The sequence below is a fragment of the Microtus pennsylvanicus genome, chromosome 7 (assembly GCF_037038515.1).
Source record: "Microtus pennsylvanicus isolate mMicPen1 chromosome 7, mMicPen1.hap1, whole genome shotgun sequence".
In the NCBI taxonomy this organism is placed as follows: Eukaryota; Metazoa; Chordata; class Mammalia; order Rodentia; family Cricetidae; genus Microtus; species Microtus pennsylvanicus.
This window is the reverse complement of record NC_134585.1, coordinates 122,128,539-122,152,111: the sequence shown is the minus strand read 5'-3', so window position 1 is coordinate 122,152,111 and position 23,573 is coordinate 122,128,539. Positions and strand designations below refer to the sequence as shown.

The window sequence follows — 23,573 nt, the reverse complement described above, 5'->3', positions numbered from 1 at the left end:
GTAGCCCAGGCTGGCCTCATGATGTAGCAGATGATATCCAGGAGCTTTTATCCTCCCCATCTCCCAAGCGCTACAGCTGCAGGTGGGCACCACCACTTTGGGTTAGGTGGTGCTGGGGATGGATCCCAAGGTTTCATCTTGCTGGGCAAGTCTGACAGCTGATCGACATCCTCTGCCAGAGAGAACCTAAGAGAAGAGGAACTTGCACGTGACTGCAGGTTGAAGAGAAGGAAGTGGAGCTATAGGGAGCCGATGGCAGCAAGTTTGCTGATGGAGTACGTGGGGGAGGGCAGTTCTCACAGCAGTGTGTGTGTGCGTGTTCTCACAGCAGTGTGTGTGTGCGTGTTCTCACAGCAGTGTGTGTGCGTGTTCTCACAGCAGTGTGTGTGTGTGTGTGTGTAGTCAGTTGACAGCTGTGGGAGCCAGCCTTCTCCTACCGTGTGGGTCCTGGGGATCAAGCTTAGCTTCAGACTTAGCAGCAGCTGCGTTACTGTTGAGCCAACTTACTGGGCTGTCCTCAGGCTTTTCTCAGAAGTGTTCATATTTAAGTTTTGGCTTTCCAAAGAAAATGAAATACAGGCGTGTGTGTGTGTGTGTGTAGTTTTGTTTGTACATTTACTTTTTTCTTCGGTGGCTCATCTTTCTTTTTGTACCCAGTACTGGCTCAGATAACTTCCTTAGCAAAAATTAAGATGTCCATATGCGCTCTGTATCTGGACTGCCAAACGCTACCATATGTGTCGTAGAGCCTGGATATTTAGGTAATTTTAGATAATGGCTTTCAGAGAGTTGACTAATTTAAATGAATCCATTAAACACAAATGAATTCACTAAAATGAATCCATTAAACATAGAAGGACTGCCAAAGTCTCAGACTGAATTCAACCTGACTTTGATTCATTTCCTTTCTTTCCTTCTTTTGTTTTTTGCTTTGTTTTGTTTTTCTAAGACAAGGTCTCTCTGTGTAGCCCTGGCTGTCCTGGAATCTGCTCTGGATACCAGGCTGGCCTTGAACTCACAGAGATCCACCTGTCTGCCTCTGAGTGCTGGGGTGACAAGCGAGCCCCACCCTGCTTGGTTTCTCTGCTGCTCTGACAAGACACCATGGCCCATGGCACCTGAGGGGAGGAAGGATTTATTTGGGGCTGACATTTCCAGAGGGCTAGAAATCAATCGTTGTCATGACGGGAGCATGGCACCAGGCAGGTGTGCGCTGGAGCAGCAGCTGGGCACCCATGGCTGTGCCCACAAGCAGAAGGTGGAGGCTGTTGGAACCTTAAGCCTGCCCACAGTGACAGACTTCCTCCCATAAGGCTACTCCTAGTATTCCTCCCCAAGCAGCCAGGAGTGGGACCAAGAAATGCCTGAAACTTGTTGAGGGGACGTCTCATTCAAAGCACTATGCTTGGCCCCGGTGTTTATAACAGTAGAGAATAACTATGTGATGCGTCTTTTGTTTTTAAGTTCGTAGTTGTTACCTCGCGGTAGGAGGACATGGACCTCTTCCCAGTCTCACGTTTCTTGCTTTGCATGCAGGTTTCACGGTTCATCCTGGCGGCCGATGGAGTCTTGAGGTGGACCAGGTGTATGTCGTCACAGTGGATGTGTTTGATAAAAGCAGCACAAGGGTTCATATTTCAGACGTGAGTCTCTGGTTTTTGCTCTATTTTTGCTCCCTGTCTGAGACAGGATCTCACATAGTCCACACTGGACTTTTAGCTAGCTGTGTAGAAGACAATGACTCTGAACTCCTGACCTTTCTGCATCTACTCAGGAGAGTGCTAGGATTACAGTGTGTGCCCATGTCCAGTTTCATGTGCTTCTAGGCATCGAATCCAGGGCCTCGAGTACACAAGATAAGCACTCTCCCAGCTGAGCCACACCACAGCCCTCTCTTATTTTCTTAGGTCCTCTGTGGACAGCTCCTGGCGTGGGCCATCTGAGTGGGAGAAAGCCATCTTTCTTCCTTTGCTCTGAATCTTTACCTTTGTAAATGCAAGTTATTAGTTGTGATTATTATTATTACCATTAACTAGTGCTGTCCTTCGGGAATGCTAACCTGGAAATCATAATATGGTTGGGATTACAGGCAGGAGCTGAAGAGCCCAGTAACAGCTGGGGACAAGCCTCTCTCTGCACACCATACTTCTGTTTCCTGCCCAGGACTGACAGGGATGAGAGTCAGGCACTATGCATCACAAATACCATCTTAAATCACACCTTTCTGACAGACTTCCCATGAGGGAAAGCAAAAGTTTTGTACTTATTTTTTTAATCAATTAATTATAGCTTAGTGCGGTGGTGGCGCACACCTTTAATCCCAGGACTCAGGAGGCAGAGGCAGGTGGATCTCTGTGAGTTTGAGGCCAGCCTGGTCTACAGAGTGAATTCCAGGACAGCCGTGGCTGTTTCACAGAGAAAAAACTTGGTGTGTATAGTGGTTTTCTGCATATATGTATTCCTGATACTGAACAGAGGCCAGAAGAGGGCACAGGATCCTCTGGAACTAGAGTTCCATGGTTGTGAGCTGCCATGTCGGTACTGGAAACTGAACCTGGGATCTTCTGGAAAAGCAGGACTGAGCCATCTCTCCAGCTCCTGTTTATTTATTTACTTTTTGGGTTGGGTGTTTTGTTTTGAGACAGGGCTTCTCTGTGTAGCCTTGCCTGTCCTGGAACTTGCTCTGTAGACTGGATGGAGGTGGCTTCAAACTCAGAGACCCACCTGCTTCTGTCTCTAGGACTAAAGGTGTGTGCCACCACGGCCCAGCTTCTGTTTATTTAATTTTAATTATGTTTTTGTGGGTGTGCACATGTGCGTGCAGGTGCCCAGAGGCCAGATGTGTTGGAACCCGGAGCTAGACCTATATGGGTGATTGTGAGCTGCCTTGTGGATGCTGAGAACTGAATTGGGCCTTCTACAAGAGCAACAACTGCTCTTAATGACTGAGCCATCTCCCCAGCACACACCCACCCCCTGTTCTTAGGTCTTCATCCCTTGGGTGCATAGCTACAGTCTTATGTGGCTTGGCATTAAAATGGTTTTAGGGAAATTGTATTTGGGGAAAAATACATCTTCAGATTTGTTTTGCCATTGGACTGGTTTCAGAATCTCAAGATCACATTCCAGTTTCTGAAAGAATATTTTGAAGAGCAACTAAGTACTTCCAATGGATCTTACCATGTGTTGAAAGCCCTGAAAGATGGGGTTGCAATGATACACGCGACCCTGACTTCCAGCATTCAGGAGGTAGGTGTCTCAACAGCTGGCCAATCCCTAGGAGCCCTGGCAGGGCAGGCTGCTGCGATTTAAAGCAGCTGTGACATGCCATCTTCCTCTGTCACGCCACACAGTACTGCGTGCCTCTACAGACTGTCCTTCCAGGGCAGAGAGCACACAGTTCCTTTAAGAAACTTTTCCAAGGGCTGGAGAGATGGCTCAGTGGTTAAGAGCATTGCCTGTTCTTCCAAAGGTCATGAGTTCAATTCCCAGCAACCACATGGTGGCTCACAACCATCTGTAATGAGGTTTGGTGCCCTCTTCTGGCCTGCAGACACACACATATACAGAATATTGTATACATAATAAATAAATAATTTAGAAAAAAAAAAGAAACTTTTCCAAGCTGGGCGATGGTGGCGCACGCCTTTAATCCCAGCACTCGGGAGGCAGAGGCAGGTGGATCTCTGTGAGTTTGAGGCCAGCCTGGTCTACAAAGCGAGTTCCAGGACAGTCCGAGATATTACACAGAGAAACCCTGTCACAAACCAAAATAAAACGAGAAAGTGTCTCAGGAGATCTATTTTGACATTTTTCTTCTTGTTCCTGCAGAGCAACAGTGCTCAGCCTAAAAAGTATGAAATCCGCCACCAGCAAGAAGTGAAGATCTATTTTCCCATCCAGCTTACCCCCAGCTTTCTGGCGTTTCCCCATTATCCTCTGGGCATAGCAAATCGTTACAAAGTTCAGGTATGACACCCTCTAATAGTGGAATTCACACAGAAGTTGTGATGTGTGGTTCAGACGGGCCTTGAACCCCCGTGTAACTTCAGGCTGTCCTGACTGCACCGTGTGGGATGCACAAGCTGGCAATGCAGTGCGGAGATCAGACCCAGACTCCACTCCGCCTGCTGAGATTCATTGTGGACTTTTACCTCCCCACCAAACCTAAGAACTGCCACACTCTCTGTGTGGCCGTCTGTCATTTCCTTGTGAGTTTTACGGTGCTTTGTCCTAGTCCCTGATGCCCCTGTGACCTTGTGTGGCAGGAGAGCTACTTACTGTCAGGGTCGCTTGACAGGTGCAGAGATCGTTGATTGCATCATTTTATTAGTTTCTAAACTTGACTTCACCGGTTCTACATTGTCACTTAGATTCCTCTTTCCTCCCAGAGAGTTCAACATGGGTTGTGGTTTTTCACAGGTGGAGGGAGGTAGTGGCAACTTCACCTGGTCCTCTTCTAATGAAACGGTGGCCATGGTCACCACCAAAGGAGTGGTCACCGCAGGTCAGGTGAGAGGGAGCAGTACCATTTTGGCACGAGATGTACAAAATCCTTTTCGATATGGAGAAATTAAGGTAAGTGTCTCTTGAAAACTGAGTATCTTTGGGACACCGCTGTCTAAGTTTATTTATTTATTTTTTTGTAAATAAATTACACGTATGAGCGTTTTGCCTCCATGTATATCTGTGTATCTGTGCACCACTTTTGTGCCTAGTATCATGGAAGTCATAGGAGGGCATTGGATCCCATGGAGCTGGAGTTGCAGGCAGCTGTGAATTGCCATGTGGCTTCTGGGAATTGAACCTCCAGCCTCCGCAAGAACTCTTAACTGCTGAGCAATTTCTCCAGCCCCATGGTTTCTAAATTGTTTGTTTGGGTTTTTTTCTTTTCTCTCTCTCTCTCTCTCTTTTTTTTTTTTTTTTTTTTTGGTTTTTCGAGACAGGGTTTCTCTGTGGCTTTGGAGCCTGTCCTGGAACTAGCTCTGTAGACCAGGCTGGTCTCGAACTCACAGAAATCCGCCTGCCTCTGCCTCCCGAGTGCTGGGATTAAAGGCGTGCGCCACCATCGCCCGGCCTGGCCGGTTTTTTTCTTTTCTTTTTTTCTTTTTTGAGACATGGTTTTCTATGTAGCCCTGACTGTCCCTGCAGCGCTCAGAAGGAGATGAATCTCTGTTAGTTCAAGGCCAGCCTTGTCTACAGAGCAAGTTCCAGGACAGCCAGGGCTACACAGAGAAAGTCTGTCTTGAAAAACAAAACAAGCAAGCAAACAAAGAAAAAGCCATATACACCAGGAATTGGTGCACATGCCTTTAATCCCAGCACTTCGGGGGCAGAGACAGGCGGATCTCTGTGAGTTCGAGGCCAACCTGGTCTACAGAGCTAGTTCCAGGACAGCCAGGACTGTTACACAGAGAAACCCTGTGTCAAAAAACAAAACAACAACAACAACAAGAGAGCCATATGTTTGATGTCTGTGTTTGCTTCCTCAGTTGTAAAATGGGGTGGGGATGTAACCCAGTGACAGAGAACATGACCTACCCTGTGCAAAGCACTGCTTTCTCTCCCCAGCACTGTGCCTGGCTTCTCTGGGAAGTTTGGGGGTCCAAGCTCAGGTCCCCACTTTGTAAAACAAGTTCTTTACAATTGAGCCCATGCCCCCAGTCCTAACCATTAAAAAAATTCACTTTGATACATGTAATCTCTTAATATTCATTATTGTGTGTACATATGCGTGTCGCGGTGCACTTGCCACAGCAGTGCGTGTGGAAGTCGGTGACAGCTTTGTGGGGTGCTGCTCTCCTCCACATCCATCAACAGCCAAGGAAATGCTCCACAGACACGCCCACAGACAGCTCAGAGGCCAGTCTTCAACTGAGGTGACAGCCAAGATTAGCCACAAGACCCGAGTGCCAGAAGTGAAGCTGGAGTCACCAGCAGTGTGTCGCTGTTGCGGTGTGCCTATCTGCTGAGCCCCCCGCTGGCCCTGTACAGCCATCAGTGGCTTCCATGTTAGCCTTATTACTAGCCTCATATCTTGGCGAGTTAAACTACCTGTAAAAGACTGAAAATCCTTGCCAGGTCTGGGAGTACACACCTGTCATCACCCCAATTTCGAGTTAAAGGCAGAAGGATTAGGAATGTGGTCATTTTTTAAATATTTTATTTATTATATATAGTGTTCTGCCTGCATGTACACCTGCAGGCCAGAAGAGGGAACCAGATCTCATAGATGGTTGTGAACCACCATGTGGTTGCTGGGACTTGAACTCAGAACCCCTGGAAGAGCAGTCAGTATTCTTAACCTCTGAGCCATCTCTCCAGCCTCGAGACCCTGTCTTAAACAAAAAACAAGGCTTTTTTCTTAGACTAATTGTATGACCGTTTTTCTATTTCCTTCAGTGTATGGCATATGATGCTTTTCCTTGTGTGACTTGGCATTGTTTGCTTTTTGAGACAGGGTTCCTCTGTATAACAGTCCTAGCTGTCCCGGAACTAGCTCTTGTAGACCTGGCTTTCAAACTCATGGAGACCCACTTGCCTCTGCCTCCCAAGTGCTGGGATTAAAGGTGTGTGCCACCACCCAGTGGTAGTGTACAGTTTTGATCTCAGAACTCGGTTTGAGGCCAGCCTGTTCTTTGTAGTGAGTTCTAGGACAGCCACAGCCAGATAACAGAGAGATCCCGTCTCAAAAAACATCAATCAAAAAAATTAATTAATAATTTTAAAAACTACTCTTTGCTGGGCGTTGATAGCGCAGCACCCGGGAGGTAGAGGCAGGCAGATCTCTGTGAGTTCGAGGCCAGCCTGGTTCACAGAGTGAGTTCCAGGACTGACTTCATAGCTACTAAGAAACCCTGTCTCCAAAAGCAAAAAAACAAAAAAAAAAAAAAAAAACCTACTCCTAGTAGATAGAAAAATCCTTGTGGGTGTGACTAGTTAGTGAGGTGTGACTAGTTAGTGAGGTGTGACTAGTTAGTGACTAACAGGATTTCTGTTCATTCACATATTCCAGATGCTGCTTTCTTTTTGGTTTTTTCGAAACAGGGTTTCTCTGTGTAGCCACTGATATCCTGGAACTCCCTCTGTAGACCAGGCTGTCCTCGAACTCACAGAGATCCGCCTGCCTCTGCCTTTCGAGTGCTGGGATTAAAGGTGTGCCCCACCACCACCAGGCAAGACCCTGTCTTAAAACAACAACAAAAAGTGGAGAGATTGAGAGGATCTTGTAGTTGGAAATTTCTTTGGGCCACCAACCAGCTCCCAATAAAGACACGGAGACTTATTAATTATGAATGCTCAGCCTTAGCTTATGCTTGTCCCACTGGCTCTTCTGACTTAATTTAATAGTTTCTATTCATCTGCGTTTGCCTCGGGGCTTTTCCCCTTCCTTTTATTCTGTGTGTCCTGCTTTCCTGCTTCTTCCAGGGCTGGCTGGGCCCTGGCGTATCCCGGTATCTTCATCTCTCCCTTGTTTCCCTCTGTCTCTCAAGCCTAGATTCCTTCTCCTACTCCCTGTCCAGAAGTCCTGCCTACACCTCCTCCCTCGCTATCGGCCATGCACCAAGCAGGTGCCTTAGGCAGACAAGGTAAAACAGCAACACTGCTTTACATAATTAAACACATCTTTAGATAGTTAAACAAATATTACACATCATAAACAAATACAACACATCTTAAATAGTTACAATAACATTCCACAACAGGTCTTACTTGGGGAGAAGGATTGGTTGAGACAGGGTCTTATTCTATAACCAAAGTTTGCCTCAAACTCAGTTATGTAGCTCAGTCTGGCCTCTAACTCTTGGCCATTCTCCTGTTTCAGCCCAAATGGTAGGACTGTAGGATTAAAGATTTGATGAGCAGTTGGATAAGGGAAGCTAAAGATATGAAGCTACCGAGATGGTGTGGAGGTTTCTAGTTCTGACAGCAGCGTACTCAGGGAACACAGGAAAAGGAGGCATTGCGTGGGATTCTCACTTACCGCTATCTCTGATGCCATGTCAGTGTGTTGTTAGGCTGCACTGTGTTTTGTTCTTGGGTATGGTTTTTTTTTGTTTTTTGTTTTGTTTTGTTTTTTGACAGGGCCTTATCAGTGGCCCAGGGTGGCAGTTCTCTTGCATCCACCTCTTAAGGGCCACTGTGTCCAGCTGTCCGTCACTGTGCAGGGAATCGCGACAAGAGAAGAAGGGCATCTAAGTGCAGTGTACCCTGTGATTCCCCAGAACTCAGGGACAGAGGCTGTGGAATCCAAGCCATCTCAGCCACAGAGTTAACTCAAGGCCAGCCTGGGTGACATAAAACCTATCTCAAGCCAAACAAAGAAAAAAGTGTACATTTTCAGTGCAGATGTGTTCTTCCCAATTATTTCTAGTCAGTTGAGTATGTAGACGCATAACCCATGTATATGAATGGCTGATTCTCTCCTGTCCTGGTTAGATTTTTGGCAGCTTGATATAGGCTTAGAGTCATTTAGAAGAGGGAACCGCAGTTAAGAAACTGCTCTGAGGGGGCTGGAGAGATGGCTCAGAGGTTAAGAGCACTGGCTGCTCTTCCAGAGGTCCTGAGTTCAATTCCCAGCAACCACGTTGTGGCTCACAACCATCTGTACTGAGGTCTGGTGCCCTCCTCTGGTGTGCGGGCATTCATCGAGGCAGAATGTTGTATACATAATAAATAAATAAATCTTTAAAAAAAAAAAAGAAAAAGAAAGAAACTGCCCTGACCATATGGGTCTTTGTGGAAGCCAATGGGACATTTTCTTAATTAATGGTTGATGTGGGACAGCCCAGCCCATTGTAGTTATAGCATTTGGGCTTATAACACCTGCGCTGGTGGTCCTAGACGCTGTAAGAAAGCAAGCTGAGAAGCCACAAGAGCAAGCCAGTAACCTGTTTTTCTTCATGGCCTCTGCTTCAGCTCCCTTTTCCAGGTTCCCGCCCTAACTTCTGTGTATGATGCACTTTTCTCCTCAAGTCACTTTTGGCCATGGGGTCCATCACAGCAATAGAAACCCTAAAGCGTGTGTATATGTTTTATATTAAAATATATACCAACTGAAGTTGGTCATGGTGGTGCCCGCCTTTAATCTCAGCACTTGGTAGGCAGAGGCAGGCAGTCTCTAAGTTCAAGGCCAGTCTGGTCTACATAGTGAATTCTAGGACAGCTAGGGCTACACAGAGAAACCCTGTCTCAAAAAGAACCCAAAATAATATATGTTAGAGAATAACTTTGTGTTATCTAACCCAAGTTATTATATAATTTGTATCTAATATAACAAAATTATATGTTAATTACATATATCATTTATGTAATTATATATTTTATCTATAATATAAATAATAATATGTTTTTAACTAACTGGAGACCTAGCTTGGCATAGTGGGCTTTCCTCTTATGAACAAGGATTTAGGTTCAAAGCCTAGCATCGCCACCAAAAAAAAAAAAAAAGGAAGAACAGGGGACCTAAAGTAAACTATGAACTATGTAAGTAACAATGTAGAGAGCATATGCACATGGCTGTTGAGACAGGGTCTCACTACATGACCCAGCCTGCACTTGACTCTCGTCTGCTCTCAGCTTCTAAGGGCTAGAATCAGTTTTGTGCAACCACACCTAAATTGCATGTTTATGTATATATTACATGTGCATATGCATGTAGCACGTGATTATGCATGCATTTACATATCTCTTCTAAGACTTTGCTAAAGGTTAATTGCTTTTCCTCAAGATATATGTCATGAAGCTGAACAAAATGGAACTGTTGCCATTTCAAGCTGATGTAGAAATTGGTCAGATTATTGAGGTCCCCATTGCAATGTATCATGTCAATACAGAGACCAAAGAGACCATTGCATTCACCGACTGCTCTCACCTACCCCTGGATCTCAACTCGGATAAGCAAGGAGTCTTCACTCTTTATAAAGAAGGCAAGGCTAAGATCTTTCTACTTTTCTCCTTCATCCTTAAATTAAGGGACCAATCACCTCTGTAGGTTAATTTATACAATTCCCTCCCTTCCTCACTCTCTTTTTCTCTTTAACACACACAGACAAACACACACACACGCATGTGCACACACAAGCACACACACACATTCATGACCCTGCTATGTGGCCTAGGCTGACCTTGAATTAATAGCCTTCTTGTCTAAGCCTCCTAAGTACTGGCATGAAAGACACGTGCTTCTCTGTGCTTCTCTGTAACACCTGTACCCCACACCTTCTCTGTAACACCTGTACCCTACACCTTCTCTGTAACACCTGTACCCTGCATCTTATCTCTAACACCTGTACCCTACACCTTCTCTGTAACATCTGTACCCTACACCTTCTCTGTAACACCTGTACCCTGCACTTTCTCTCTAATACCTGTACCCTACACCTTCTCTGTAACACCTGTACCCTACACCTTCTCTGTAACACCTGTACCCTACACCTTCTCTCTAACACCTGTACCCTACACCTTCTCTCTAACACCTGTACCCTACACCTTCTCTGTAACACCTGTACCCTACACCTTCTCTGTAACACCTGTACCCTACACCTTCTCTGTAACACCTGTACCCTACACCCTCTCTGTAACACCTGTACCCTACACCTTCTCTGTAACACCTGTACCCTACACCTTCTCTGTAACACCTGTACCCTACACCTTCTCTGTAACACCTGTACCCTACACCTTCTCTGTAACACCTGTACCCTACACCTTCTCTGTAACATCTGTACCCTACACCTTCTCTGTAACACCTGTACCCTACACCTTCTCTGTAACACCCGTACCCTACACCTTCTCTGTAACACCTGTACCCTACACCTTCTCTGTAACACCTGTACCCTGCACCTTCTCTCTAACACCTGTACCCTACACCTTCTCTGTAACACCTGTACCCTACACCTTCTCTGTAACACCTGTACCCTACACCTTCTCTGTAACACCTGTACCCTACACCTTCTCTGTAACACCTGTACCCTACACCTTCTCTGTAACACCTGTACCCTACACCTTCTCTGTAACACCTGTACCCTACACCTTCTCTGTAACACCTGTACCCTACACCTTCTCTGTAACACCTGTACCCTACACCTTCTCTGTAACACCTTTACCCTGTGCCTTATTTATTGGCTTTGCTGGTAATTGAACTCAGGGCCTTGTATAGGATGATGAGCAGTCGGGTCTGGGCTACAGTAGGAAGGTGCACATCAACTCAATAGAAGCAATGGCCCTTGTGGGCACGTGAAGGCATTATGTTTGTTTTGTTTGAGGCAGGAGTTGCTCTGCGCAGCTTGGGAGAATACTCTGCCTGAGCCAAGTACTAAGATGACGGGCACATGCCACCATACCCAGAGAAGGTTATGGTTTTAAGATTTTGGGGGAGGATGGGGGAATTTGGAGAGATGGCTCAGCTGTTAGGAGCACTGGCTGCTCTTTCAGAGGTCCTGAGTTCAATTCCCAGCACCCACATGGTGGCTCACACCCATCTGTAATGAGACCTGGTGCCCTCTTCTGGTGTGCTGAAGATAAAACATCCATATAATAAAGTACATAAATAAATAGATAAGAAGGGTTTTTTGAGATAGGGTCTCACTATATAGCTTTTGACTGGCCTGGAACTCACTATGTCGACCAGGCTGGCCTTGAACCTCTGAAGTGATGATACTAAAGGTGTCGTCATGCTCAGCCAAATATTTTCAGTATTTTCTCTTAGGTGTGTATGTCAGCATGTACATGCGTACTTGAGAGCTGGTCCTACAGAGGCCAGCACTGTTGGATCGTCCGGACCTGTACATCAGAGTGGTAGTAAGTGGACATGTGGGTGCTGGGAACTGAAGAACAGTCAGTACTCTTAGTCTGACTGAGACATTTTTCCAGCCCTAGGTTATACTTCTAATGGGTTAAAATTATTCTCTTTCGGGCTGGAGAGATGGCTCAGTGGTTAAGAGCATTGCCTGCTCTTCCAAAGGTTCTGAGTTCAATTCCCAGCAACCACATGGTGGCTCACAACCATCTGTAATGAGGTCTGGTGCCCTCTTCTGGCCTGCAGACATACACACAGACAGAATATTGTATACATAATAAATAAATAAATATTTTAAAAAATTATTCTCTTTCTATAGCCTAATTTCTTAAAAAAAACAGCTGCTTATTACTCTGAGTTATGGTAAGCTTTGGGGTGGGTATCTGTTTGTTGTTGGGACAGTGTTTCCTGTAGCCCAGGCTTGCCTTGAAGTTGCTTTGTAGCTGAGGCTGGCTTTGAACTCTGGATTCTTCTGGAGCCACCATGTCTGTTTGAAACCATGTCTTTTGATTGAAAGGTATTAAAAGCCCTGGACCGGAGCGCTGTTCCTGTGTGCACATAGCAGCCAAGTCTCCAGGCCACACTGTGGTGACAGTCAGCGTGGCTGGGCATGAAGAGCAGGTTGGGAGCAGCGCCACATTTGCCGCGTATGAGCCTCTAAAGGTGAGCTGTCGGTCGCTAGGCCTGGTAAACCCTGGCTGCTCACCATCCGTTCTCTCCACGAAGGCTCAGCGGTCAGGATCTGTGGCCTTTTTACTGTTGTCTCTGTTTAGATCTCAGTTCACATCGGACCTCTGTGGCATGGGAGTTTATCCCCCAAGCTTCCTGAATGAACTCATTCAGGCGCAGCTTTTCTTTTCTTTCTTTCTTTTTGTTGTTTGTTTGTTTTTAGACAGAGAGTTTCATGGAGCCCAGGCTGAACTTCAATTAGACATGTATCCAAGGATGATCTTGACTTCTGCTCCTCCTGTTTCTACATCACAAGTGTGGAGTTACAACAGTGTTCAGTCACACTCAGTTCATGCCCTGCGGGTTGGAACTCAGGCCTCATGCATGCTAGGCAAGCTTCCAACCAACCAATGAATAAGCAAATAACCCCGCCCCCAACTGAACCACATCCCCACCTGTCAATAGAAATAATATAATAATATTATCTTTATCTTGAATTAGCAAATTTTAGGTATTTAACTGTCTTATTTAGTAATGAGGTATAAGCTATAGGAAATTAATCACATGAGATATTAATTTTAAGGTAATAGCTGATTTTTACATATGTATATATCTCTGTAGGCACTCCTCACACAGACTATTAGCACAGTTCCTTTGGAAGATAGCTACGTCTCAGCAACCTCCTGTCCTATGGAAGAAGGGTCAGTCATATTTACCCCTCATGTTTCTGTATTTTCAGAATAGCAGCCATTATTTGGGGCCATTAGGGTTAGTCCATTAAATATTATGACAAGTGGTTCAAAATAAAAGCAGGGCGAGCCTTAGAACTGCCCAGACGTGACCTGAGTGAGGGGATCTGTGCTAAGGCAGAAGAGGGAGAAGCTCACAGGGCCTCAGCCCCACACAAAAGCCCTACAGGCAACTAAGGATGCTGAAAGCGGGAGCCATAGTCCCCTCCACGGAAGAGCGCACCAGCTGGTTCTTGTCTTAGCTATGGTTACTGTTGCTATGAGGAAACACCATCACAAAAAAGCATGTTGGGAAGGAAACGGTTTTTCTGGCTTATATTTCCGCATCATCAAAGGAAGTCATGACAGGATCTCAAACAGGAAGGAACCTGGGAGGCAGGAGCTGATGCAGAGGCCTTGAAGAGGGGCTTCTTATCACCTTGTTTCCCACAGCTTGCTCAGCCTGATTTCTTTCAGACCCCAGCATCAGCCCAGGGATGGCCCCGCCCACAATGGGCTGAGCCCTTCCCATCAATCACTAATTAAGAAAATGTCTTACAGCTCTATCCTGTTGAGGCTTTTTTTTTTCTTTTTGGTTTTTCAAGACAGGGTTTCTCTGTGTCGCCCTGACTGTCCTGGAACTCACTGTGTAGACCAGGCTGGTCTTGAACTCATAAAGATCCACCAACCTCTGCCCTCTGCCTCCAAGTACTGGATTAAAGGCACGTGCCACCACTGCCCAGCTGTGGAAGCATTTTTTTTCAAGACAGGATTTCTCTGTACAGCTTTGATGCCTGTCCTGGAACTAGCTCTTGTAGACCAGGCCTCGAACTCTTAGAGACCCACCTGCCTCTGCCCCTCAAGTGCTGGGATTAAAGGCTTGAGCCACCACCGCCCGGCTGGAGGCATTTTTTTAGCTGAGGTTTCCTCCTCTCAGGTTGACATAAACTATCCAACACAGTCTCCAATTCCAGATGGTCAGCCATGAAAACACACATTATACAGACTGGACAGGCTGTATTTGTGTACTTAGGAATATATATTTATATATACACAAGTGTGTGTGTGTGTGTGTGTGTGTGTGTGTGTGTGTGTGTGTGTGTGTAAAACAGCAAAGAGAAAGAAGCCATGAACTTGAGAGAGAACAAGAGGAGTTGGAGGGAGGAGAGGGAAGGGAGAAAAGTATATAAATGTGTTCTATTCTCAGCCAGGCATGACAGCACATGCATTAATCCCAGCACTAAGGATGCTGAGGCTGGTGAGTCTCAAGTTTGACGTCAACCTGATCTACAGAGCAAGCTCCAGGGCAGCCAAGGCTACATAACTGAGAACCTGTTTTCAAAATAAATAATAAAAAAGTTAAAAGATTATAATCTCAAAACAAAAATTATAGGGGCTGGGGAGGTGGCTCAGAGGTTAAGGGCACTGACTATTCTTCCAGAGAACCTGGGGTTCAATTCCCAGCACCGACATGACTGCTCACAGCTGCCTGTTATTCCAGTTCTAAGGGGCCCTATACCCTCACACAGACATACATGTAAGCAAAACACCAATGCACATAAAATAAAAATTATAATAAAGAAGAGACCCTGTCTCAAAAAATTCTTATAGAGAAAAGGTGTGAGTAACAGTAATCAGAGAAAGGGGTTATGAATTTGAAAGAGAGAAAGGGGAATACATAGGAGAGCATTGAGAGGAGAGGGGAAGGGAAAGAGGTGGATAGACAGGCAGAGAGACAGACAGACAGACAGGTAAGAGATAGATTTTTGTTTTTCGAGACAGAGTTTCTCTGTGTAGTTTTGGAGCCTGTCCTGGAACTCTCTCTGAAGACCAGGCTGGACTTGAACTCACAGAGATCCGCCTGCCTCTGCCTCCTGAGTGCTGGGATTAAAGGTGTGCACCACCAGCACCCGACTGATAGATATTTAATCCAGGCACTGGGGAGGTGGAGGCAAGAGGATCAGATCCAGGAGTATGGGAGACCCGACTCTTTCTAAAGAGATAGTAATAAAACAATTCCCTAACTATGTAAGATGAATCTGTTTCAGGCTGTGAATCCTGTGGAAGTGGCCTTGGTGACATGGCAGTCTGTGAAGGAGATGGTATTTGAAGGGGGCCCTCATCCATGGATCTTGGAGCCTTCCCGATTTTTTTTGGAACTGAGCATGGAGAAGCCAAAGGGCATTAGAGTGACAGAGACCCGGCTGCCAGCTAAGAGGAAGCAGAACCAGTATGTTTACCGAGTCCTGTGCCTGGAACTAGGAGAACAAGTAAGGAAAATAGCCTCTTCCTTCCTTCCTTTGTTCCTTCGTTCGTTCGTTCGTTCGTTCGTTCCTTCCTTCCTTCCTTCCTTGTTTGTTTGTTTGTTTGTTTGTTTTTTGAGACAGGGTTTCTCTGTTCATCCCTGGCTGTCTTGTAGACCAGGCTGGCCTTGAACTCAGAGATCCCACTGCCTCTGCCTCTCTGAGTGCTGGGATTAAAGGTGCTCATCATCATTGCCTGACATTGGTGTGATGTTGCAATGTTTGTTTCTTTAAGAAACAAAGAGGGGGCTGGAGAGATAGCTCAGAGGTTAAGAGCACTGACTGCTCTTCCAGAGGTCCTGAGTTCAATTCCTAGCAACCACGTAGTGGCTCACAACCATCTGTACTGAGGTCTGGCGCCCTCTTCTGGCGTGCGGGCATACATCGAGGCAGAATGTTGTATACATAATAAATAAATAAATCTTTAAAAAAAGAAACAAAGATTCATTTTATTTATGTGTACTTGTATTTGCCTTCATGTGTGTAAGTGCACTATGCTCTCAACCACTGAGTCATCTCTCCTTCCCCCCAGTTTTTTTTTATTTATTTATTATGTATACAATATTCTTTCTGTGTGTATACCTGAAGGCCAGAAGAGGGCACCAGACCTCATTACAGATGGTTGTGAGCCACCATGTGGTTGCTGGGAATTGAACTCAGGACCTTTGGAAGAGTGGGCAATGCTCTTAACCGCTGAGCCATCTCTCCAGCCCCAGTTTTTTTGTTTTTAACTTTTGGATACTTACTTATCTATATTTTGTTTGGTTTGGCTTTTTGAGATAGTCTTGATTCAGCCCTATCTATCCTGGAACTTGCTGTGCAGACCAGGCTGCCTTGAACTCACAGAGACCTACCAGCCACTGCCTCCAGTTTTGTGACTGAAGGTGTGTGCCACTAAACCAGGCCCGTATAACTTTCTTCTGGGTTTCACTAGCTTCCTTAGCCTGATTTCCTTCTTCACATGTGCCCTGTGTGCCATGTGTAGATTATATTAAGACATGTGCGGACACACACGTGCAGATGCCCATATAGCCTGAAATTGACATTGGGTGTCTTCCCTAATCGCTCTCCCTCTTATTTATTGAGACAAGGTCTCTTGCTGAGCCTGGATCTTACTAGTCTTGCTAGCCAGCTTGCTCCTGTGTGCCATCTCTGGTCCTGGGATTACAGATGGCTACCATGCCTTTTTGGCTTTTAGGTAGGTTCTAGAGACCCAAACTCCAGTCCCCCACATTTCCACACTCGGCTATCTCCCCAGCCCCTAGCCAGGGCTACACAGAAACCCTGTCTCAAAAAACAAGAACAAAACAAAAGACTCTTCTCCCCCCCCCCCCCAACTATCAAGAAGTGGACTTGCTGACACCTACAGTGTGTGATTCCGTTCAGGGTTCTGAGGGTGCTACACTTTTCTGCACGGTGGAACCGCTCACTCCTGCAGCAATGTGCCCTGTCCCTTTCTCCGTCCTAGTGAGCAAAAGCATATCCATTCACTACCATGTCTGCTAAGGTTTTCCTAATAAAAATAAGCTTCAGGGACTAGAAAAACTAAACTCGGGTGAAGAGCACTTTCTCTGTCTACAAGCATGAGGAGTTCTGGAGAGTTCTGATCCCAGTTATGATATATAATATCCCAGTGCATACATATTTGTGTGTATGTGCATATGTATATGCATTCGTGTGTGTGTATGTATATACATTTGTGTGTGTATGTATATGCATTCGTGTGTGTGTGTATGTATATGCATTCATGTGTGTGTATGTACGTATGTATATGCATTCGTGTGTGTATGTGTGTATGTATATGCATTCATGTGTGTGTATGTGCGTATGTATATGCATTCGTGTGTGTATGTGTGTATGTATATGCATTCGTGTGTGTGTATGTATATGCATTCGTGTATGTGTGTGTATGTGCATTCTTGTGTGTGTGTATGTGTGTTGAATGTTCATGCATTCATCCATTGATGGACACTTTGGTTGCTTCCATGTTTAGCTACTAAGTTCTGATCTGATCTGAGAGTCTGAAACCTCTGGCCCTAGCACCCATGCAATAAGCCAGACACAGTCCCGCCCACACCTGTAACCCCAACTTCCGACTTAACACATACCATCCCACCCTCTTCCAGGGCTCCCGGTTCAGAGGAAGACTGCCTCAAAGGAATAGAGCAGAGGGGTGGAGGGAGCTGCCTCTTGCCCTCCAGTGGCCTCTGTGTGAAGTATTGTTAGTTACCCAGTGGGTCCATTGGTAGCACCCATAGTCACATGGGTGTGTCCACTAGGGCATGAACAACCATATCTCCAAAGAACAGGGATTCTTCCTCCTTCAGTAGCGGTTAACTGCCAACGGCTCCTCTATGGAGCTATGGGGCCTTGGGGTCCCGTTCCCATCCACACTGTAATTTTTTAAACCAAAGTAAGTAAATAAGATAAAATACAATAAATAAACTTTATAAATTTTTTATTGATATTTATTGAACTCTACATTTTTCTCTGCTCCCCTCCCTGCCATTCCCCTACCTCCTTCAACCCTCCCCCAAGGTCCCCATGCTCCCAATTTACTCAGGAGATCTTGTCTTTTTCTACTTTCTACTTCCCATGTAGATTAGATCTATGTAAGTCTCTCTTAGGGTCCTCATTGTTGTCTAAGTTCTCTGGGATTGTGGTTTGTAGGATGGCTTTCTTTGCTTTATGTTTAAAAACCACCTATGAGTGAGTACATGTGATAATTGTCTTTCTGTGTCTGGGTTACCTCACTCAAAATAATGTTTTCTAGCTCCATCCATTTTCCTGCAAAATCCAAGATGTCGTTATTTTTTTTCTGCTGTGTAATATTTCATTGTCTAAATGTATCACATTTTCCTTATCCATTCTTCAGTTGAGGGGCATTTAGGTTGTTTCCAGGTTCTGGCTATGACAAACAAAGCTGCTACGAACATAGTTGAGCACATGTCCTTGTGGCACGATTGAGCATCCTTTGGATATATTCCCAAAAGTGGTATTACTGGGTCTTAAGGAAGGTTGTTTCCTAATTTTCTGAGAAATCACCACACTGACATCCAAAGGAGTTGTACCAGGTTGCATTCCCACCAGCAATGCAGAAGTGTTCCCTTTTCCCCACAACCTCTCCAGCATAAGTTGTCATCAGTGTTTTTGATCTTGGCCATTCTTACAGGTGTAAGATGGAATCTCAGAGTTGTTTTAATTTGCATTTCTCTGATGACTAAGGATGTTAAACATTTCCTTAAGTGTCTTTCAGCCATTTTAGATTTCTCTGTTGAGAGTTCTCTGTTTAGGTCTGTACTCCATCTTTTTATTGGATTATGTGATCTTTTGGTGTCCAATTTCTTGAGTTCTTTGTATATTTTGGAGCTCAGACTTCTGTCTGATGTGGGGTTAGTGAAGATCTTTTCCCATTCTGTAGGCTGTCATTTTGTCTTGTTGACCATGTCCTTTGCTTTACAGAAGCTTTTCAGTTTCAGGAGGTCCCATTTATTAATTGTTTTACTCAGTGTCTGTGCTGCTGGGGTTCTATTTAGGAAGTGGTTCCCTGTGCCAATGTATTTAAGTGTACGTCCCACTTTCTCTTCTATGGAATTCAGTGTGGCTGGCTTTATGTTGAGATCTTTGATCCATTTGGACTTGAGTTTTGTGCATGGTGATAGATATGGGTCTATTTTCATTCTTCTACATGTTGATATCCAGTTATACCAGCACCACGTGTTAAATATGCTTTCTTGCCGGGCGGTGGTGGCGCACGCCTTTAATCCCAGAACTCGGGAGGCAGAGACAGGTGGATCTCTGTGAGTTCGAGACCAGCCTGGTCTACAGAGCTAGTTCCAGGACAGGCTCCAAAGCCACAGAGAAACCCTGTCTCGAAAAAAACAAACAAACAAAAAAAAAAACAAAAAAAATGCTTTCTTTTTTCCATTTGATATTTTTTGCTTTCTTGTCAAAAATCAGGTGTTTGAAAGTGTGTGGATTAATATCTGAGTCTTCTATTCAGTTCCATTGGTCCTCCTATCTGTTCTTATGCCAATACCAGGCTGTTTTCAGTACTGTAGCTCTGTAGTAGAGTTTGAAGTCAGGGATTGTGATGCCTCCAGAAGTTCTTTTATTGTACAGGATTGTTTTGGCTATCCTGGGTTTTTTGCTTTTCCATATGAAGTCGAGTACCATTCTTTCAAGGTCTTTGAAGGATTTTACTGGGATTTTGATGGGCATTGCATTGAATCTGTAGATTGCTTTTGGTAAGATTGCCATTTTTACTATGTTAATTCTGCCTACCCAAAAGCATGGGAGGTCTTTCTACTTTCTGGTGTCTTCTTCAATTTCTTTCTTCAAAGATGTAAAGTTCTTGTCATACAAGTCTTCCACCTGTTTGTTAGTTACTCCGAGATATTTTGTAATATTGTAATATGTAATTTTGACTGCACAAATGATGATGCTGCTGAGTAGCTGTGTTCACAATTGCCTGTAATTGCAGCTCCAAGAGATCATCCTCTGGTCTCTGTGGGTTCCTGTATACACACACACACACACACACACACACACACACACACACACACACACACAGGGCTTCATGGCTAGAGATCATCCCCTGGTCTCTGTGGGTTCCTGTATACACACACACACACACACACACACACACACACACACACACACAGGGCTTCATGGCTAGAGAGTTGTCTCAGTGATTAAGGAGAGCCTACTGCTCTCTCAGAGTACCCGAGTTTGGTTCCCAGCACCTACGTCAATTGGCTCACAACTGCCTATAGCTTTAGCTCCAGAGGATCTCTATGCCTATGGCCTCTGTGGGCACGTCCACCCACTGCACGTGCGCGGGCACACACACACACACACACACACACACACACACACACAATTTTAAGGATCATCTTCTTTTTTATTTTTTTGGTTTTTCAAGACAGGATTTCTTTGTGTAACACAGTCTGTTCTGGAACTAGCTCTTATAGACCAGGCTGATTTCGAATTTACAGAGATCCACCTGCCTCTGCCTCCTGAGTGCTGGGATTAAAGGCGTGCACCACCACTGCCTGGCAAGAACCTTTTAAAAAATATTTTTTGCTTAACTTTACTTTATGTACATTGGTGTTTTGCCATGGGTGTCGGGTCCCCTGGAACTGTAGTTACAGACAGTTGTTAGCTGCCATGTGGGTGCTGGGAACTGAACCCAGAATCTGTGGAAGAGCAGCTCTTAACAGCTGAGCTATCTCTCTAGCCCTAACTTTAAAAATCTTAAAAACAAAAATAATAATTTTTTTCAAAAAGACAAAAAACAAGAAGTTCCAAAGAGTAGAGGAATGAACGGCTTGTCCATCCGGAAGTCACAAACTTAGGTATTTTCATTCTTCCTACAAGGAAATGAACCTGCTGTTGTTAGCCACACTGGAGTCACTGATAGTGGGTGGTCTGCTCAGAACTTGGAAGGGAGTAGGCAGTGCTTTCAGTACTTTTCTAAAATGCAAATTTATGTTTAATTTTAATTTATATTATAAATTAATATTTTTTTGGTTTTGGTTTCTCGAGACTGGGCTTATCTGTGTAGCCCTGGTGTCTTTCTTGATTGCTTTCTGCCATTTAAAAAATAGATTATTTGGACTGGAGATTTGGCTCAACAGTTAATAGAGCCGGGCGATGGTGGCGCACGCCTTTAATCCCAGCACTCGGGAGGCAGAGGCAGGCAGATCTCTGTGAGTTCGAGACCAGCCTGGTCTACAGAGCTAGTTCCAGGACAGGCTCCAAAGCCACAGAGAAACCCTGTCTCGAAAAAAAAAAAAAAACCAGTTAATAGTACTGGCAGCTCTTCCAGAGGACCCAGGTTCAATTCCCAGCACCCACATGACAACCCACAGTGTGTAGCTCCAGTCCCGGAAGATCTGGCTCTCACACATACATACAGGCAAAACAGTGCACATAAAAAAATAGATTATTTAATGTGTAGTGGGGAAAGCATATACCTTTAAGAGATTGTCTGATTATTATATTCAGAAGGGCTACTCTACAGTGGCGTTAGGTTCATTCTGACTTATGTAGTTGGGCACAGTGGCCATCGAGGGCCCACATGTCAATAACCCTCTGATGTTTCCTTAAAGGTCCTCACTGTACGGATTGGGAATCACCCGGGTGTCCTGAACCCTAGTCCTTCTGTGGAAACAGTGCAGGTGCGCTTCATCTGTGCCCACCCTGCCAGCATGCTGGTGACACCAGTGTACAAGGTGGCAACTGGTACTCAGCCGTGTCCTCTGCCACAGTACAACAAGCAGCTGGTAAGTGCAGACTGTCGTCATAGGCGCTTTTGTCTCCAGTGTATGCTTCCGCTGTCAGGCGAGAGGCACTGCTGGACTTGTGCTCAGATGGCAGAGGAACTACCTTACAGTCGGGAACATTTAGTAGCACAACTGTCTACTGTACTAGGAAATTGTGGCTGAAGACAAATGAGCCCCTGAATAGTATCTAAATTGTTTTACCAACATCTCCCCTGTCAAACCTTTTGCTAGCATTATAAATAAGTAAGGGAAATTACTTCTGTGGCACAAGTACCTCGATGACCCATGGTAAACAACGCCCAGCACTGCCCAGCACGGTGACACAGAGGTGAAGTCACTCTCTAGGTGAAGCAGGCACTCAAACGTGAACTCCTCCTGCCTCAGCCTCCTGAGTGCCAGGATTACAGGTGTGTGCTATCGCGCCTCCCCCACTTCTTACTCTCTAGTACCTGACAGCCCTGTTACCACGGCTCCCCCCGCCCCTCTCTTCCTACTCTCCAGTGCCAGACAGCCCTATTACCACGGCTTCTCCCCCCGCCCTTCCTGATGGCCCTGTTACTGAAGTCAGTTTGAGTATAGGCATTGTCTCACATCTAGAGCCCTCCTCTTGAGTGACTGGAGTTTGTGTCAAGTTGACATAAAACTAGCCAGCCCAGGGACTAAGTGTCCTTACATGCAGTCAAATCAAGGCTAGAAAGGTACTTCAACAATTAAGAGCACTGGCTGCTCTTCCAGAGGACCTGAGTTCAATTCCCAGCAACCATGTCAGGAGTCTCACTCCTGTAACCACAGTTCATGAGATCCAACACCCTCTTCTGGCCTTCCTGGGCACCGGCACATACATGGCTCACACACACACACTTAGGTATACATGAATACACATAGATAAAGATGAAGTCTTTTTTTTTAATTTATTTACTATGCATACAGGGCTTTACCTGCACACCAGGAGATGGCACCAGATCTCATTACAGATGGTTGTGAGCCACCATGTGGGTGCTGGGAATTGAACTCAGGACCACTGGGAGAGCAGCCAGTGCTCTTAACCTCTGAGCCATCTCTCCAACCCTGATGAAGTCCTTTTTAAAATAATGAATCAACAAAAATCCTAAAAAGACTTAAAAAACATTTGGTGGAATATATAGGGGAAATTGAGATATTGACTCTGTATTTAATGATGCTACATGAATGCGTGTGTCTGTGTGCGCGCATGCTTGGGCTGTGATGCACAAGTGGAGGTCAGAGAGCAACCACACGTATCAGCCCTTTCCTTCCATCATGTTTGAAATAGGGTCTTTCTTCTTCACCCTTGCATGTGCTAAGCTAGCCGCCTTCCTCCCATCAGGGAGTCTCCTGTCTCCACCTCCCATCTTGCTGTAGGGGCGCTAAAATCACAGACACATACTACACCAGGCTTTATGCAGGTTCTGGGGATCTGAACTCCCGTGCTCATGCTTGTAGCTCTAAAGCCCGCTGTAAAGCCCTCTGAGCCCTCTCCCCAGAACTTATGTCGCCATTCTTAAGCACAGGGGGGTTGGAGAGACGGACAAGTGATTAAGTTCTTGTGCAGACCTGAGTTCAGTTCCCAGTACCCACACCCAGCAGCTCGTGATCACCTGTAACTCCAACTCCAGAAGACTCGATGACTCCTTCTAATCTCAGGGGGTGCCTGCATGCGTGGGCATGGATACACACGTGGACATGCATAAACATACACATGCACATAGCCTGTGGGTGCCTGCATGCGTGGGCATGGATACACACATGGACATGCATAAACATACACATG

At 45.4% G+C, this 23,573-nt stretch overlaps 1 protein-coding gene across 1 annotated transcript in view; it reads left to right on the top strand.

Annotated features, from left to right (window-relative positions):
- Nup210l (nucleoporin 210 like) overlaps positions 1–23,573 on the top strand; it is a 97,790-nt gene that overhangs the window by 23,440 nt on the left and 50,777 nt on the right. The window contains exons 8-16 of the mRNA XM_075979207.1: positions 693–761; positions 1,537–1,643; positions 3,109–3,249; positions 3,832–3,969; positions 4,423–4,578; positions 9,731–9,929; positions 12,315–12,460; positions 15,243–15,464; positions 21,611–21,784. Of these exons, the coding sequence (XP_075835322.1) occupies positions 693–761; positions 1,537–1,643; positions 3,109–3,249; positions 3,832–3,969; positions 4,423–4,578; positions 9,731–9,929; positions 12,315–12,460; positions 15,243–15,464; positions 21,611–21,784 (1,352 nt within the window). The remainder of the gene's footprint in view (positions 1–692; positions 762–1,536; positions 1,644–3,108; positions 3,250–3,831; positions 3,970–4,422; positions 4,579–9,730; positions 9,930–12,314; positions 12,461–15,242; positions 15,465–21,610; positions 21,785–23,573) is intronic.